An 18,536-nucleotide genomic window follows, 5' to 3' on the forward strand; every position below is an offset into this window, starting at 1 on the left:
CAGACTGCACTGCTGATAAATTAGTTTATTTTTCCTCATGAGTTCTTCACCTCACAGCTTTTAAATCTGTACAATTTTAGGAAAGGCATTCATTTAAAATCCCTCCTATTATCCAGCTGTAAAACAACTATTCCTATTTAAATTTAAAGCAGAAGCTTTGTCACATTAAACCCTGATAATTTATTATCTGCTTCGTGTCCTCCTACTCTAAACAGACACGTCATGGCTTCACTTACTTGCTCTCAAGTGCAACATTTCCCTCCAGGATCTGTGTCCTGAGATTACTCCAGGAATGAGGGATGAGGCTTTGCTGTGCTGGGAGGGGACAAACCCCGTGGCTGCTCAGAGCAATTCCAGGGGCAGAGCAGGATCTTCCAAAGTGCAGCTGTGGAAGAGCAGAGGAGGGAGCAGCAGGCAGGGGACAGGGAGGAGGTGGCCAGAGCAAATTCTGGGGACTGAGGAGCATGGCCAGGCCAGGGCCCAGCTCTGACCCTGGGGAACTCTTCCTAAGCAGCACAAAACCCCACCAAGGGCTGTTGCCTCCCAAGATCTGAGGGCTGCCAGGACTGCCAGGGAGCTGCAGCCATGGACTCCCTCCTCTGGTGGAGTTTTACAGTGAATGCAGGGCTCTAACAGCCCCAGGGATACACTGTGGAATCAAAGCCATGAGGCTGGAAAAGACCTTGGAGATCAAGGAGCCCAACCCTCAGCCCAGCACCTGCTGCCCCATGGTCACCCCAGTGCCACATCCACGTGGTTACAACCCTTCAGGGCTGGGGATATCACCACTGCCCTGTGCCAATGCTTTTCACCCTCCCCAGGAATAAAATTCCCTGATATTCAACCTCACCCTCCCCTGGCACAACTCTCCCTGGGAGCAGAGCCTGTCCCCTCCTGGCAGGAGCTGTGCAGAGCCAGGAGGGCCCCCCTGAGCCTCCTTTGCTCCAGGCTGAGCCCCCTCAGCTCCCTCAGGATTCTCCAGCCCCTTCCCAGCTCCATTCCCTTCCCTGGACATGGAGAAGCCCCAAAGCAGAGGTGGAGCAGCCCCAGCAAACGGGGAGCTCCTGGTTTTATCTGTGCTGGCAGACCCACCACTGCTGCCAGCCCTGAGCTCCCCTCTGAGGGAGCTGCTGGCCACATCTCCCGAGCCCTGAGCTGTGTCTAAACAAGGAGGAATGTTATGGGTGAGCTGGAAGTGCTGTGATACACTTGAAGGACAAGCAGGAACATCCTAAGAAATGTGGGCTATAAACAAATGCCACTTGCAGACGTGCAGGGATCCCTGAACTGCTGGCTGGGATTTCTGAGAGGTGCAACAGCAAGAGCTGACCCAAGGGCTGTTCTCATTCCAGTTTAATGGGATTATCCAGCTCATGAGACACACAGCAGGAATTACCATGGAGGGGATGACAGGTACACAAAGCATGGGAGGGTTTGGGATTACAGGAGGGTAGGAACCAGCAGCTGGAGCCTGGAGCTGGTGGGAGCACTGCAGCTGGCACAAGAGCAGAGCTCTCCAGCAGCTCCAAGCTCAGCTGGGGAGGAATTGGAGCTGTTTCCAGGTACAGAGCACCTGGATTTTCCTAAGGCAGCACAACATCACACAGAGAGGGCACCTGTGCTGTGGAAAACACTGGAGGGGTGGAAGTGGAGCTGCTGGTGGGACAAATGGAGAATCATGGAATGGTTTGGGTGGGAAGGGATCTAAAAGGGATCCCTGTTCCACCCCTGCCATGGGCAGGGACACCTTCCACTAGCCCAGACTGCTCCAGGCTTCTCTGGGCACTCTGTGCCAGGGCCTCCCCACCCTCACAGGGAACAATTCCTTTCTTGTAGCCAACCTAAACCTCCCCTCTTTCAGTCTGAACCCAAACATGCTCAGGCTCCCTCCAGCTGCTGCCCTGCAGGCCCAGAGGAGGCTGGTTTTGCTGCAGACAGGTTATTGGAGACAGGCAAGGGTGTGGACCAGGCTCCAGGGCAGAGCAGGGATCTGCCCTGCAGGATTGAGCAAAGGCTCTGTGCTCCCCAGGAACTCTGGCTAAAGCAGAGCTACAGCCAGGCTGGGGAAGGTTTGCACAAGGAGAATTCCTGGGAGAGCATGTGCTGGAAATGGGGTTAAGAGTTAAGGGCTGATGCCAAGGGGCATTTCTGAGCCCAGAGCACCAGATGGGAAGCGTGGCTTGGAGCTGCTCTGGAGCCAGATTTTTGGAAATGCAGGAAAGCCCTGAAATGAACAGCTGACCCCCAGCTCCCCACAAATGTCCTGCACCAACCCCTGGCAACAGAATCCTGGAATGGTCTGGGTTGGAAGAGACCTGAAAGCTCATCCAGTGCAGCCCCACTTCCACTGTCCCAGGCTGCTCCCAGCCCTGCCCAACCTGGCCTTGGACACTTCCAGGGATCCAGGGGCAGCCCCAGCTGCTCTGGGCACCTGTGCCAGGGTCTCCCCCCTCTCACAGCCAGGAATTCCTTCCCAATATCCCATCCATCCCTGCTCTCTGGCAGTGGGAGCCATTCCCTGTGTCCTGTCCCTCCATCCCTTGCCCAAAGCCCCTCTCCAGCTCTCCTGGAGTTCCTTCAGGCTGGCAGGGGCTGTAACCCCAATGTAACCTCACCTGAACACAGTCCCCACCTTTCCTGAAACCATGACCTGGGAATATTTGCAGCTAGACATGGAAGGAGTTGAGGGCATTCTCCCTGGATCCAAACCCCTCAGCTGTGAGCAGGAGGGATCCCTGGTTTGCACCCAGAACTCACAAATTTGGGGAGAAAGGAAAAACAAGTTGATGTCCAGAGTTCACGAGGGAAATGAAATGTTAAAACAACAAGCTACAGGCAAACAAAACATGGGCAGTTTGGGCAGGGCTCTCTGGCAGCTCTGAGTTTCCTGACCTGTCCCGTGGCTCCTGTTGGGGCAGCTGAGTGAGCAGGGCTGGGTGGAAGGAGCAGGAGTGACCCAGGGCATTTTGGAGCTGATGGCAGCGTCCAGAGAGCTTTCACAGCTGACCCAATCCTCACTGGAGTTACCATTTAGGGAAAGAGCTGGGGGAAGAGAGGAGTAGAGGCTAAACCCTGAGCATGAGGAATATAAACACTGGCCCTTTTGGAAGAGCAAGTGATGATATCATGCACACATCACACCCTTCCTGTGTAAACAGGAGTGCCAACAGGAGCAGGCATTGCAAACTGGATGTCCACTGCCTCTGGGTCGCTCTGCAGGGCTGCAGCCATCAGTGAGGCCAAGAGCATTTCTTAGGATCAGACTCCGGTGCTTTCAGGCACTTCCCAAGCTTCTCGCAGCCCGGAGGGGCCCAATTCTGTTAAACACAAACAGAAATAGACACAAGGATGATTCACACCAAGTATCTGCTAAGCTCTGGCCCCAACCAGCTCTTTATGATCCTCACAAAGACACTTTTATGTGCTGCTTGAAAAATGAAACTCCTCCTGCAGCCTAAGCCTCTGGGCTCATAAACTTCCCCACTCCAAACAGTGCTCAAATAAAAGCTGGGAAGGGCTGCAAATGCTGTGAGCAGATGATTCCCTCTGCTGGGACACTCCTGCCCAGCTTGCTGGGGTGCTGGTGACCCTCCTGTCCCTCCTGTGGCAGCACAGAGCAAGCAGAGCAGGAGGTTTTGGTGACAGCCCAGTTCTCCTGGGAGTCCAGGGGAGCTCCCATTCCCAGCACTGCAGTATCCAGGCACTGTCCTGAGGAGGCAAAAGGCAGCAGAAGGCCAAGGGTGTGAGAGAGATAAGAATGCTGGTATTTTGATGAGTGTTTTGATGGAGGAGTCCATGGGCAGAGGGAGCAGGAAGCATTCCTGAGACACCTCTTCCAGTGCCTGCACACCAAAACTATTTGTTTGCCTTGTTTCCAGGTTTCTCGAGCTACCTGAATGTGTGGAACAGAAAAAGGAGATCCACTGCCAACCTCAGCTTCCAGAGGGATTCATGGAGGAAGGAATTTGGATAGATGAACATTTTTAATTTCATGGAGGTTTTGCCATTAAAAATTTTGGACTGTGGTCATGGGAAGGGCAGATAACACTTCCCATTCTGCCTTCAGGAATCTTTTGTGCCTCCCTCTCTCAGGTCTACCCATCCATGGGACATTCCTGCTGTCCCCCTATTTAAGGCCAGTTCAACACTGACCTCTTGCCTTTCATTTTGCTGATTTTCACCCTGCAAGTATTTCTGTTTCCTTGGAATTAAATTCCTACAGAAAAGAAATGCTCAACCCCAGGAAGAAAACCACTGGAGCAGGTTTTTGTTCCATGGAGCTGACAACAGATGGCAGTGAGACACCAGCAATTCCTGCAGAGGAGCAGACACAGAGGGAGCTGTGCTGGAGCCACCTCTGCACCGAGGGCTCCGCAGGCTTTCTGAACAATTAATGTCGTTTTCTAAATCTGTTCCTCTGGTTTAAAATGTGCAGCCACGGCTGGAAAATTCAGAGCACTCTGCAGAGGGAACTGAGAGCCAAAGGAACACATGAGCTGCAATGTTTGTTCTTTTGAAGAAGCAGAACAATAAAGGGTCTGTGGTGCCTCCCGCAGCCCCGGCCCCGCTGCTGGGCTGAGCCGGGAGCCCCGGGGACACCACGTGTGCCAGAGCCAGCCCCGAGCTGCAGGAACAGCCTCTCCCACACCTGCACAGCAGGAAAACCCAGCTGAGCTGCCTCTGGGGAGGCTCCCTGGACAATGGGATCCAGCACAGATGGGCTGCAAACACCTCCCTGCTCCTGCTGCCATTGCTGCTCTGCAGGAGCTGCTCAGTGATCCACCTGCTGTCCTGGAATCCTGCAGTGCCTGCGTGGGAAGGGACCTCAAAGCTCATCCAGGGCCACCCCTGCCATGGCAGGGACACCTCCCACTGTCCCAGGTGCTCCCAGCCCTGTCCAGCCTGGCCTTGGGCACTGCCAGGGATCCAGGGGCAGCCACAGCTGCTCTGGGCACCTGTGCCAGTGCTTCACACCCTGCCAGGAACAATTCCCAATTCCCAGTCTCCCATCCAGCCCTGCCCTCTGGCAGTGGGAGCCATTCCCTGGGCCCTGTCCCTCCGTGGCCTTGGACACTTCCTTGAACACTTCCACACACTTTGTTTATGTGCAAGTAAAGAGAATTCTCCTCCTCTCTCCCAAAACCATCAAACACCCTTATCAAACAATCAGGTGGCAGGAGATAGTGGCAGTAAATTATCTTTATCTCCCAGCATCCCCAAAACCAGATTCAGCCCCCCAGTCCAGCTCAGCAATACAATCACTCCCTAAAGGTTTGCACATCTCATTTCTGCTCTCCAAAGGCAGCAATTTGCTGCCTGAGATTTTGGTGCAGTGACCATGGAGTTACCCTGTGAGGAGTGTACACACACTGAAAAACTCACTGTGCTTCCTGCTGGGACTGAAACATTTCTCCTGGGACTAGGATCCCCCCAGCCCACTGATGGCCTTCCTTTGGGCAGCAGTTTTGGAAGAAAAGCCTTTGCAGTGCAGGGCTCTGGCAGCAGCCAGGCCCTGGGGACAGGGCCTGAATCCAGAAGGTCCCAGAGGAGCAGAGAACAGTGTTTATTAAGGGAAAAGTTGAATAAGAAAAGAAAACAACACAGAAAACAATGGGCCCTCAAATCTTTTTCCTATTTAACATCCAAAAATAAAGAGATGGGACAAAGCAAAGGGAGATCTTTGCCTTGTTACTGAGGGGACCCAGCTCTTTGCTGGTGACAGACCAGAGGCAGCAGGTTCTGACTGATTCAGGAGATTATTTATTTATTTATTTGTTTATTATCAGGAAGATTTTGCTTGTTACTATTTTGCAACAGCCTGTTACAAGAGTTTGTCTGTAAGAAGATTTTGCCTGTTACTATTTTGTCTGTCAGCCCACAGACACATTCCCTCTGATACACAACCTCCTGTCAAGTGACAACCTCCCCCAGATTATCCAGTTCCTCTCCCAGGTTGTCAACAAACCAAGCAGTGCTTGACAGGGAAGCCAGACTGTAACTCTCCAACAGGTGACTTGAAAGAGAAAACTGAACTTGAAAAAGTTCAGTTTCAATAAAGACTTTGGAAAATTCAGGCATGGGGGGAATTGGAGGAGACAGAGCAAGACCAAAGATACAGCACTGAAAATGTCCCACAGAAGACTCAAAACAAAGAGGACAGGGACAGATGGGATATTGGAGAAAGTTCCTCCCTGTGAGGGTGGGCAGGCCCTGGCACAGGTGCCCAGAGCAGCTGGGGCTGCCCCTGGATCCCTGGAAGTGCCCAAGGCCAGGCTGGGCAGGGCTGGGAGCGCCTGGAATGGTGGAAGGTGTCCCTGCCATGGCAGGGGTGGCACTGCATGAGCTCTAAGATCCCTTCCCACCCAAACCACTGCAGGATTCCAGGGTTTTGGGATCTGCAGAAGGGGATTAGAAAGGAGAAGGATTTGCCCTGTCTCTAAGAAAGGAAGCCACCAGCAGGTGACTGTGCATCTCTCCTCCCTCCCTTGCCACCACTGACAGTTTATGAAACCTTTACAAAATGTATTTCAGTCCAAGGAATCCCCAGAGCATTTGTGCTTCAGACACTCACCATGACAGCCTGGTCACACACGTTCAGCTGGGGCTGGCCTGGCACCAGGGTGGCCTTGTGCTGCTGCACCAGCCCTGAGATGTGCTCCACAGCCTGCTGGTACTCCTCACTGGCAAAGCTGCAGGGGAAAAGCACAGGGGTTACACTGGGGCTTCCTCTGGTGTCCAGCAGGAGGAGGAGATGTGCAAAGATGCTGCCAGCTGCCCACGGGTCTGCAGGGAATGAAATCCAGGCTGGCAGGGTGCAGGTGCTCTGCTCAGGGCAACAAGGGTGGCAGTGCCTTGTCCTCCCCAGAAATCACCTGGCTTCAGAGCAGCTCAGCCTCCCAGACTGCTGCTCCAGGGCCCCAAATGTTCCCTCCTCCTGCAGATCTGCTAGGAGCTCATGTGGGCTCCCAAGGGAATTGCCTTAGCAAATAAAAAGGCATTTCTGGGTTGTCCCTTCAATGATCACCCAGGGACACTTCCCAGACACAGGACAAACACCTTCCCAGACAGCTTAGGACAGGAATTTCCCAGGGCAGCCCTTCCAGCGTGTCCCACCTGAGGTCAGCAGCTCTTCCCACTCTCCCCCCTTCCAAGAGCTCTCCTGCACACCTGCCCCAGCGGGGGCGTTTGTTGCAGGGAAGAGAAGGGAATGTCAATATTTTGTTTTACAAGAGTGTTCTCAGGAAGGGTTTCAAACACAGTTAAACTCCACAACCACCAAGGAAATGAACTAAAATTATGCAGAGAGGAGAAGAATAGAAGGGCCTTGTCCAAGACAAGAATACCTCCCCCATTCCACAAAATGCTGAGGTTCTGCCCCATCCACATTCCTCCACTACAGCTTGACTATTCCAAGCTGGGAGCCATCTGCCATGCCCCAAAATGTGGTTCTGAATGACCAGATCCTGACCCACCTGATTCCTCCAGCAGCTATTTGCTGGAGTGGCTCAGGGTGCACTTCACTACTATCTCAAGTATTTCCAAAAAGCAGGATTGCTAACAAAGATCTCTCTTTGTCCATCACGTGAAGAGTCACTTAAAAAACCACCAAGAACCCCACAGAGAGCGGCAAATTCCTTGTGAAGATAAAAGAAACAATGCAGCTGGGTCCTGACCTCGGGCTCCCCTGCTCCCAGGCCAAGCTGGCCAGCAGCCCCACACTCCAGCTAATTTCCTTCTTTGCAAAACAATCACATTTGGAAGGCCAGCGATGTGCCAAGCGTTTCCAGTAAACCCTATAAATATCCCAGCTGGGCAGGCAGCCAGGGGGAGGCTGATTGTGGGGCTGGGCTGATACAGAGCAGGAAGGGAACGTGGGATGAGGAGCTGGAGCTGCTGCTCTCACACCCAGCTGCCTGGATCCTGCTGGAGAGAGCTGAAGGACCACCCTGAAATCCAGAGGATCCCGAGAAGCTCCCAAATTTCACAGAATCTGACAATTCTGGAATGGTTTGGGTGGGAGGAGATTTACAGCCCATCTCATCCCACCCCCTGCCATGGCAGGGACACCTTCCACTGTCCCAGGCTGCTCCTAGCCCTGTCCAGCCTGGCCTTGGGCACTGCCAGGGATGCAGGGGCAGCCCCAGCTGCTCTGGGCACCTGTGCCAGGGCCTGCCCACCCTCTCAGCCAGGAATTCCTCCCAATGTCCATCCATCCCTGCTCCATGGAGGTTGGTTCTCTTTTCTTGACCCCATGGAAATCCCCAGTTGGTTTTCCTGCCTCGGCTCCATGGCCCAGCTTTATCTCAGATATTCCTGTGCAGCTCCAGAACATGCCCCAAAATCCCACATCCATGGATTTGTGAAGTATTTTCTGACTGCACAGGAGTTAAAACTGCCTCCAGCCCTAAGCAAGTGCATTTTGAGACAAAATCTGCAAGAGTGCCTGGAATTTGCATGTAAAATGGGGTTAATTACCTCCTGGTAATCAGCCAGAGCTGTTGAGGGAGCTGGGAACCTCTCCTACGTGGAGTCCCATCCTTTCCTGGAGTGCATATGCAGGCCTGGGCTGCAAGGCCAGGTTTGCTGCATTCCCTGCTCCAAAAAGAGGTGGAATTATCTGTCCAGGTGTCTGGGCACCATTGTCTGGGAGCAGCAGCCTCCAGGGCGAGCTGCATTTCCTATTCCAGCTCAGCAATCCCGGGAAGGAGGGCTGGGAATAGCACTGCAAGGAGGAGAGGGTGAGCAGGTGGTGTTGTGAGGAGCTTGCTAAAAGAGATCCCCCAGCGTCCATGAAATTATTCCAGGCTCAGAAGGAGGGAGCAGAGTGGACAAAGTCCAGGGTCATTACACTAATTGACACTTTACCTCCGGGAAGTCCCTGGAGATGCAATCAGGGCTGGATTGGAGAGCAGGGTCCCAGGCACAGGTGTGGGCTGTGCTTCCTTCATTTACTGTAATTGTGCCTTGGCAATCTGCTCCATCCTCCCCCCACAGCTCCTGGAACCGGCTCTGCTGCTTAACCCCAGCGTGCCCTCCCAGCAAAGCCAGCTCTGCAGGGAGGAGGGCTGGTCTCACCCACAGGCAAACTCTGCTCTAAGCCCTGCTCCCCGGGGTTCCACCTGCAGGGATGGCTCTCTGCACCCTCACACAGATCAGCACCCAGATAAATGCAGGAGCATTTCCAGCAGGGTTTCAGGATGTTTGTTTTACACCTCATGATTCACACTCTCTGTCCTGGGGGTGATGGGGCCGTGGTGAAACTGAGAGGACAAAATGGGAATGATATTTTATAAAAACTCCCATAATGGGAGTCACAAAAACCTGACAAAGGGCTCTAGACAGGGCTTGGAGCAGCCAAAGGTGATGAGTTTTACGCAGCTTAAAAGGCCCCTTCCAATCCACACCATTCCAGGATTCCATGGTTCTAGGAACAGCAGCTCCCAGACTGACATGAAGTTATGGGAAGAGCATAAAACGTGGCTAATGATACTTTACTTCCTTCTCCCCTGGAATTATTTTAATTAAAACCATTATTTTTAATTCTGAAATACACCCAGATTCTGATAATTTGATTTTATCTGTTATCAGTGCTTTGAGGCTTCACAGCACCGTGGTATCCAAGTCTTGATCTTGTCTTGTTACTCAGTCTTCCTCAGTTCCTCTCTTCTATTATCAAGTTTATTTGCAATTTAAGGTCTGCACAATGCAGGAGGCAGAGACAGGTTTGGGGCTCTGCTGCTGGAATTACTGGAGAGACTCAGAGGAACCAAAGGAAAACAAATGAGGAACCAAAGGCTGAAGGTGGCCCTTACCCTGAGTCACCCCTGGTCCAGCAGCATTTTGGGGCCAGATGCATCCCTGGAGGCATGAGGGGCATGTGGCCACAGGAAACCTTGGAATTGCAGAATCAGCTAGGCTGGAAAAGGCCTCCAAGGTGGGAGAGCCCAAGCTGTGATGATCAGCACACTCCCTGCAGCCAGGAGATGTGGTGGTGCTGATCCTCCAGCTGCTCACCTGTTTTCATGGAAGTTCTCCCTCCCCATCTCCCAGAATCCTGGATTTCTCTGCCAGGAACCCCAGCACTGAAATGGCAAAGGGGATAAAGGAGTGAGGAGTAAAGCCTCCATCTGGGGGGGAACAGGTGACAGAAATAACAGCTACCCACTGATCCTGCTGCTGGCTGCTCCTGTGCTATTCCTGAACTTTCATTTTCTGAATCACAATTTATGTTCTGTGTTCTTCTGGCCACTTTCTTGTGGCTGCAGCACTGCCTGGACCTGTCTGTGGAGATGATGAAGATGATGGCATCCATATCAAACTGCATTTAACATTTTTCCAGCAGTTTGTGCATGTTTTTTCTCCCAATACTCCTTTTCATGCAGCATGGCTCCACCCAGAACACCTGAGGGCTGTGGGCTGATGAAGCACGAGCTCCAGGTTGGTCCCAGACCCTGGGAAAGGGCAGCCAGGGACCCAGGGGTGTTTGTGCCCATGCCCAGTCTCCAGGCTGATGATTCTCCACCACAGGTGGGTTTTATTTCCCCCTCTTCCCTCCAGCTGGCTCCCCTGCTTCTTCCCACCTTGCTGCAGCCAGCCCCAGCGTGCTTGGTGCTCCATGGTTGTTACTGCCACCTCTGAGGCTCCTCAGCCACAATTTCCACATTTTAGTGTCACCTCTGCTGTGGCAGCTGCTAATTTACCCTGCAATGCAGCTGGTACCATCTCTCTCTTTTCCAAGACGAGGAGTCAGCATCTCCCCCAGGCACAATCCTTGCTCTTTGTTATTATTCACATTTTCCCCCCTGTTTTGCACCTTCTCTCTCTTCCCCACAGCCAGGTTTGTGCCCTGAGCACTAAGGTGAGACTGGCAACTTTTCTGTCAGATCCTTTCCCCTTTAGCTTCCCTTCAGGAGCTCCTTCCCTTTTTTTTTCTGGCTCCATAACCACTGCAATTACCTCTCTGATGATTTCCTGAATTTTCCATCTGCTCGAAATAGGCACTTGTGAGCTCTCTTCTTAATTAATGTGTTCTAAAATCATTATGTTCATCAACCAAGCCTTATCACTTCCATTTTCTTCCATAATAGTAAAATCCATTGCCCTAAGTAAAACACAGGAATTTTGATGTTCATAATTCAATAAACTCATTGCTCAGAGCAGAAGCTGCTGCAAACCTGGAGTAACAACAAGGTGGGAGCAGGCTGTGCTCACCCTGTCCTCACTTGTTACTAAGCTTTGCACCTCTGGCTCACACTGGCAGCATTTCAGAGATTTCTGTTATAAATTCCTTGGCTTCAAAACACTTTCTCCACTTCAGGCTGCATTAGGTATTTTACTAACTGAATTTTTAGCTCTGCCAGCTTTGCTTTTAGATATATATATTTATATATCTCTAAATATAAAAATATAAATATAAAATATTTTATATATATATAAAAACCATTATGCAGTATTTTAGTAAATGTCTGTGTAAACAATAATCTGACTCAGATAATAAAACTGGCAACTGCTTGTGGAGATGGTACTAACAGATAATTTTGCTGAATTTGTCACATTGGAGAAACAAGTTCCCTCTGTGGTACTTAGCACAGACCCCACAGCTCAAAGATAACAGAATCTGGCCAAGAAAAAACCTATCAGATCTTTTAGTTCTGCATTTGGATAAATTTGGTAACAAGGGCAGTTATTGCATCCAGGGAGGAAACAAAGCCCTGCTCAGACTCAGGGAAATGCTTCTGCTTTCTGTGCTGCCCCTCACACATTCTTGCTTACAGTTTAAAGTTGAGAGCTATAAAAAAAGAGAGATTTTCTGTCCCCAGCCTGCACTGACCTGGGTGACAAAAAGGCACAGAGGGCTCAGCTCTCACCACCAAGGATGAGGTGACTCCTACACAAGGGTCCAAAGGGGCTCCAGGAGAGCTGGGGAGGGACTGGGGACAAGGGAGGGAGGGATAGGACCCTGGGAATGGCTCCCACTGCCAGAGGGCAGGGATGGATGAGAGATTGGGAATTAGGAATTGTTCCCTGGCAGGGTGGGCAGGCCCTGGCACAGGTGCCCAGAGCAGCTGTGGCTGCCCCTGGATCCCTGGCAGTGCCCAAGAACAGGCTGGATGAGAGCTGGAGCAGCCTGGGATGGTGCCATGGCAGGGGTGGCACTGGATGAGCTTTCAGGTTCCTCCAAGCCAACCCATTCCAGGATTCCAGGATATTTCAAGGCAAAGGAGCAAACACAACTGTGTTCCTTGGCAGAAGATGGGGGGCAGGGGGGGTCCAGCACATCAGAGGGGCAGCAGCAGGAGGAGAAGTCCATGCTGGGGGGGCTGTTCCCAGAACAGCTGAGGGCAGGGGGGGCAGCAGCAGAAGAGAACAGTGGGCAGGGTGCTCAGCAGTGCCAGACCTGTCCCCATACCTGACAGGACCTCCTGGAATTGCCTGAGCCATTCTTCACTGCATGTGCAGCTCCTCTTGCTGGCACTGTCTGCAGGCAGGCTCCAGGAAATGCAGTGTGAGGAAGAGGAAGGACTTGTCCTGCCTCACCAAGAGCCCCAGGGAGCTGCACATGTGACTGCTGCCTCTGGGTCTTGCAGGACTTGCATCTGAAAAGCTTTGTTTGAGTTTTGGAAAAATAGGTTCTTTCTATCCACTCATCCTCCTAATATGGAGTAACAATCTTGGAATGGTTTGGGTGGGAAGAGACCTCCAAACTCATCTAGTTCCAAGCCCCACGAGATGACTCAAATAGTGGTGGGCTTGGCAGGGCCAGGTTAATGGCACTTGATGGTCCTAAGGGTCCAATCTCAAACATTCCCTGAATCTGTAAACCTGCAGCCTTGGAGAACTGTCCCTGTGTGTCCTGCACGTGCAGTGTCCCACCCCTGCAGGTCAGGGGTGTTGCTGCAGGTGACTGAGCTGCTGATTCCTGGGATTGCCTGGCTCTGAGATCCCAAAGACAGAAGCAGTGAATCCCTCTGGAGGTGCATGTGCTGCCAGGCCCTCCTGAGCAGCAGGGACACCCACTGCTGGTGGCTCTGCACGTGACCCCGCTCCAAACTCATGTAAATCAAGAGAGATGACAGATTATTAAAACCATTTCAAGGGAGAAGAAAAGGCTAAATAAGGAATAAATGTAATAAAAAGTGAGCAAAAGCAGGCAGGGAGAACAGAGGCAGCACATAGGGACAGACAGATGCAGGCTGGGAGCAGGATGCTGGATTCCCTTTGGAGAAATATTAGTGTGGGGACTCCCAGCAGGCTCCCTGCCAAGGGGGATAATTAAGCTAAATAAAAATACACACCAGGAACAGCTCCACAAATGAGGATAATTTAATTACCACATTCGATAGAGCAGACCCACTTCCCATGAGTTTTCCATTGTGACCAGAGAGGAGACAATAGCAGCAGAATGTGCTGGAGAAGGGAAGAGTGGTGTGCTAAAACCAGGGTTTCTATTAGGGGCTGCATAATAAACACCAGCCCAGCTCTCCATAATCGGGTCATAATCTTGCCATAAAATTCAATCAGAGCAACAGCTTGTGAATATCCAAAAAATCAATGCAGCCATATGAGAAATGATTGCAGTTGGAACCCTGGAATTTATTTCAGTGCTCACTCCAGGGTGGTGGGAAGGAGCAGTGGAATCACAGGGAAGCAGGTGCTGCAAACACCCCCAAGGGAAGAGCTTCTCTGCCTCAAATCCAGAGGAAACACAAACAGTGCCACAGAAGCCCAAAATCACAGAGTATTTAGGGCTGAGAGTTCTAGAGCTCATCCAGTGCAACCCCCTGGCAGGGCAGGGTGACCTGGAGCAGGTGACAAAGGTGACACACACAGCAGGCAAGCTACAGCTCAGTTACTGCCACCCATTTTTTTCATTCTTGGAAAAAGAGATTATTTCTATACACTCATTTCCTAAAACAGAATCACAGAATCCTGGAATGGTTTGGGTTGGAAGGGACCTTAAAGCCCATCCAGTGCCACCCCTGCCATGGCAGGGACACCTTCCACTGTCCCAGGGTGCCCAAGCCCTGTCCAGCCTGGCCTTGGGCACTGCCAGGGATGCAGGGGCAGCCCCAGCTGCTCTGGGCACCAGGACCTCAGCACCCCCACAGCCAGGAATTTCTCCCCAATATCCCATCCATCCCTGACTCTGGAAGTGGGGAGCCATTCCCTGGGTCCTGTCCCTCCATCCCTTGGGAATGAAGCAGTTGTTAAATTCCCCTGGAATCCCAGCCTGCTTTGGTTTCACTGAGCTGTATTTACAGCCCTGGGGCTGCAGCTGTGCTCTGTTCATTAGTGCTGGAATGCAGTGGGAGCAGAGCCCCCAAAGAGCTTTACCCACTGCTGATGCCCCTCTAAAGTGCTCTGTTAAGTGAGAGAGAATGGAAACATCTTCCCTCCCTCCTCTCTCCAGTGAAAACACTCAGTGGACAGCACAGGCTCTGCTCCTCTGGAAGGAATGGGGTGAGTGTGTCCACTCAATTATTCAAACCAGCTGAGTAATTGCAGCCCTGTCAGCTCAGGAAACATCTCTGCCTCTCCAGGCTGCTGCACAAACCCAGTTCAGGGCAGGCAGTCCCAGCAGCTCCTGTTCCTTCTTGATTTATTTCCACACTCTCCCTGTCAGAGCCCCTGGAAGGGATGAGGCTGCGTGTCCCTGGATTTGCTGCAGGGAGGGAGGCAAGGAGGGAGGTGGGGACACCTTGGGAGCATTTTTGGAGGTGGCAGGGCTCTTTGTGGGCTCTGCTGCCTGCTGACTGCATAAATCCTTGTGGGAATCTCTCAGGGCATGGTGTGTGCCAGAGATAAATATTACAATAGCAGGCTTAGAGGAAAATGGATTCAGACAGCCAGGAGAGCCCGAGGAAGGAGCAGGATTGGGCACAAAGTCCTGCTGCTGAACACCCTCTGGAGAAGCTCCCTTAGCTGGGCTGGGAGACTGGAAGGTGACCAGAGTGCCCTCCAGAGACTCCAGCAGCACACAGGTCATTTATCTCTCCCCTGGCCCCAGGGCTCGCCAGCAGCTCTGTTTGAATGTGCTGCACCCAGCCCTGGCCTGGCCAAATATTGGTGCTTCCCTCCTCCCCGAGGGGCTGCAGGACACACAACAGGAACAACCAGGCTGAGAGGTCCCTGTGCACACCCATCTCACCTGACCACCCAAACCCAAGGTTTTTGTTCCTTCTCCTGAGAAAAAGCCAGCAGGAAAGCCATTGTTTCCCAGCATGGCTTTCTGGCACAGCTTTTAAGCAGATTTCAAGAACCAGCAAATAAATTCTGAACAGTTCTCAGGACAGCCCATGAAGTGGCTCACCTTAAGGGGTACTTCTCCCCAGGGTCCCTGCCCAGGTGGAAGAGCAGGGGCAGGTAAGTGTGCTCCTCCTGGGTGTGTGTGGTCACTCCAGCCACGCTCTGGCCAGGACAGAAATCGATGCCCTGCAGGAAAAAGGAGAGAGGTCAGCAAAGGTGATGCAGAGCAGGCAGCAAAACTTGAGTTGATGCCACTTTCTCCAGCAAAACACCAACAAACCTCAGGATTATTTTAAACCAAGAGTCCACTTCAACCTCCAAAACACATTCTGAGCTGCTGGGGTAAAATAAGGTGAGCAAGTGGTGTTGCACTAAGAGCTGAAGCAAGGCCGTGCATGCTTGTCTTATAAAAATATAATCCCAATAAAATATTCATTCTAATGAAATGGCAGAACAAAAGACAAAGAGGTGGAAGCATTTAATCATAAAAATTCTGCACGTGGAAAGGATTTTCTGGCTGGTTTTTCTGGCTTTGGAGAGCCCCAGGAAGATGGGATTGCTTGACACTTCTGATCAAAACCAAAACCCCAGGAGAGAGATCCAGACACCCTGAGAGGCAGCTGAAAACTCCCCTGCCAGCACCTGAAGGATCAGTTTCTCTGAGAAATGAAGCCAATCTGGTTAATTTTATAAAACCTGGTGTGTTTTCAGTTTGATTCATGGCGAGCTGGTTTTGAGGGACTCACCTGGGCATGACAGTGGGGATGGGAGAACTGCAGGAAGGGGAGACATTCCCACATTCCTGTCTCTGACCATCTGGGGGGGCACAAGGTGGGACTTTCCCTGCAGCAGCAGTGGATTTGAAGGGCTCAGCTCCTGGAAATGTCCTGAGGAAGCAGCTGGGAGCAGCAAGGGGTTCAATGCTGGCTGGGCACCAGAGCTGCCAGCTCCATCTGCCCCAGCCCTGCCAGCCCCCCTCCCTCCCTCCCCAGCCCTGATTTGCCAGTTGGGAGCTCCCTAATCCCTGGCCTGCAGCCTCCAGGGCCACCAGAGCCCATTCAAACCCAGCCAAGAGCCAAAGATGCAAAAGCACTCATTTCCCTGGGCAGGCAATAAAGCAGGGCCCCCCAGCCCAGCCCAGCCCAGCCCCAAATGGACTTGTTAAAGCTGGGTTTTACAATTCCAGCCCCCACACTGTTCCTCACAATCCCAAAGTGCCCCCAGACATGGACAGAGACATGGAGAGCAGGTAAATGGGAATGCTTCAATGGAAGTGGGAAAGCAGCTGTAGCATTTGCTTATAAAACAAACTGAAAAGCCTCTCTACAGATGTTGGTAGGATTTGATTGGCAAACAATTTTCTAAAAATATCCCATGTTTTTAATGGACAGCTGGTCAGTGGAGCAGTTAATATTCTGCTTTTCAATAAAGCAAGAAGTTTAGAAGCCCATGAAATCCCATTTATCTGCACAGGGCTATAGATTCCTGAAGCACTGACTGGAAAAATAAGGGAGTTGCTTGACAGGTTGGAGTGGCCCTACCAATAATGGACTTTAAGTGGATACAAAACTGATTGACCTTCCCACACAGTGATGCCACAGGCCTCTGGAACACACAGGGAAAAGAGATTTTTGTGGGCTTTTTTCCCCACAAAAGGACCAGTTAATGAAAAGGTATCAAAGCCTCCATAACATCCAAATTATAATTTGGATGCAAATCAAACAAGCAATTTAATTAAGAGCCTGCTAATTGGTACAATGCTCCTCGCTGCAAATGCTTCAGTGTGAAAGATTTTTGTCTCTGGGGTGTTTGTTTAGACATTGCTCTGTTTCTGTTTTATCTTGTGTTTCCCAGGAAATCCATGTAGCCCAGACTCCAAAACACAATCCCAAAGATTCCCAGGAAAGAAAATGCTTGGACAATTTGCCTGATGCCACCAGCCCAAAGCCACCTGTCATTCTAATTTAAGCACTCAGGGCCCTCTTGAAAAGCAGTCTAATGGAGAAAAGTCAAATAAATAAATAGGTAAATAAATAAAACCCCAAGAATACCATTTTAGGACATTTCTAAGGCATTCCAACTTTATCCCTGCAAATAAAATGGAATATTACTATTTTTATGTAATCTGTGAGTTAATACTCAACCTGCAGAGAGAGCTTCAAAGATTTTCTATCTATTCATCAACAAATTAGTAAAAAAAAAAAAAAAATCATTATTATTTATTTTGTACAGGTAGGTTTGGTGATGTTTGGAGCTGGAGAAGAGCCAAGAGCTGCCTAAGCCTGTCCTAGCCTGCAGGATAACACCGCCCAATTCCACTCTCCTGTTGTCCCTAAAGTTGTTTATTGTCACACTGTTCACAGCAATATGCAGGGATCAATCATTTGGGCACATTCCTAATTTCTGTCCCTGCTCCCCATCCAAGGTACTGGGTGGAGTCCCCATCCCTGCAGGGGCTCAGGGAAGGCCTGGATGTGGCTCAGTGCTCACACCGGGGACTGCTCCCAGGCTGGACTCCATGACCCTGGGGGCTTCTCCAGCCCCCAGGGCTCCTCCAGGGCTCACTGATCAAACACAGCACAAGGGTCACTCCCTGTGTTTCAGCAAACTCCTCGGGCTTTTCTCCTCCCTCACAAAAGCCTGAAAACCAAACCAGAAGCTCCTGTCTGGAGCATCTCCTGCCTTCTAAGGGAGCCCATACAGAGCATCAAAGCTCCTGCCCGGCTCTTACAGTGTTTTGCACCACCACAAAAGGCTGCTTGCTGCAGGAGACATTCCAACAATCCTTTCCTTCAACGATTCTGATTCAAACATGGCATTCCCTGCCCACCAGGCGAACCTTCCAGCCATCACCATCCCTGGCCTTCTCAGCAATCTCACAGCCTGGGTTGTTTTTCCATCCCTGGGATGCAGCAGCCTTTGGTTGCACAGCTTTAATTTCCAGAGCAAATGGCCCACAGATGCTGTGTCAATATAGACATGAGACAAACACAGCCGGTTGCCAGTTTGGGCTCCCTGCCAAGAGATGGAATCACCACTTGTGTTAACGGGAGCCCTCTGGCAATTCCTCAGCCTGGCTGCAGCCCAGCTCTGGCAGGGGCAGGAGCCAGCCCAGCCCAGCTCTGCCTGCTGCTCTGCTCTCCTCGCCCCCAAGCACCACCAGGGCACCAAAAGCAGGTGAATACTGCAAGCAGAAAAGCACAGCTGTCAATTAAAGCCTGGCATTTTTTGTTTCTTGCTGTTTGCCACAGCACAGGCAAACGGTGCCCTTGGCCTCCCGGCCATTCCTG

General features: G+C 51.5%; 1 protein-coding gene across 2 annotated transcripts in view; it reads right to left on the reverse strand.

Annotated features, from left to right (window-relative positions):
- Positions 1-1,338: 1,338 nt before the first annotated feature.
- GALNS (galactosamine (N-acetyl)-6-sulfatase) overlaps positions 1,339-18,536 on the reverse strand; it is a 41,685-nt gene continuing 24,487 nt past the window's right edge. For both annotated transcript variants that reach the window (XM_050978769.1, XM_050978770.1), the window contains 3 exons: positions 15,311-15,432; positions 6,572-6,689; positions 1,339-3,317 (listed from right to left, as the gene is read on the reverse strand). In XM_050978769.1, coding sequence (XP_050834726.1) covers positions 3,231-3,317; positions 6,572-6,689; positions 15,311-15,432 — 327 coding nt within the window. In that variant the 3' untranslated portion in view covers positions 1,339-3,230. The remainder of the gene's footprint in view (positions 3,318-6,571; positions 6,690-15,310; positions 15,433-18,536) is intronic.

This window comes from Serinus canaria, chromosome 11 (assembly GCF_022539315.1).
Source record: "Serinus canaria isolate serCan28SL12 chromosome 11, serCan2020, whole genome shotgun sequence".
NCBI classification, from domain to species: Eukaryota; Metazoa; Chordata; class Aves; order Passeriformes; family Fringillidae; genus Serinus; species Serinus canaria.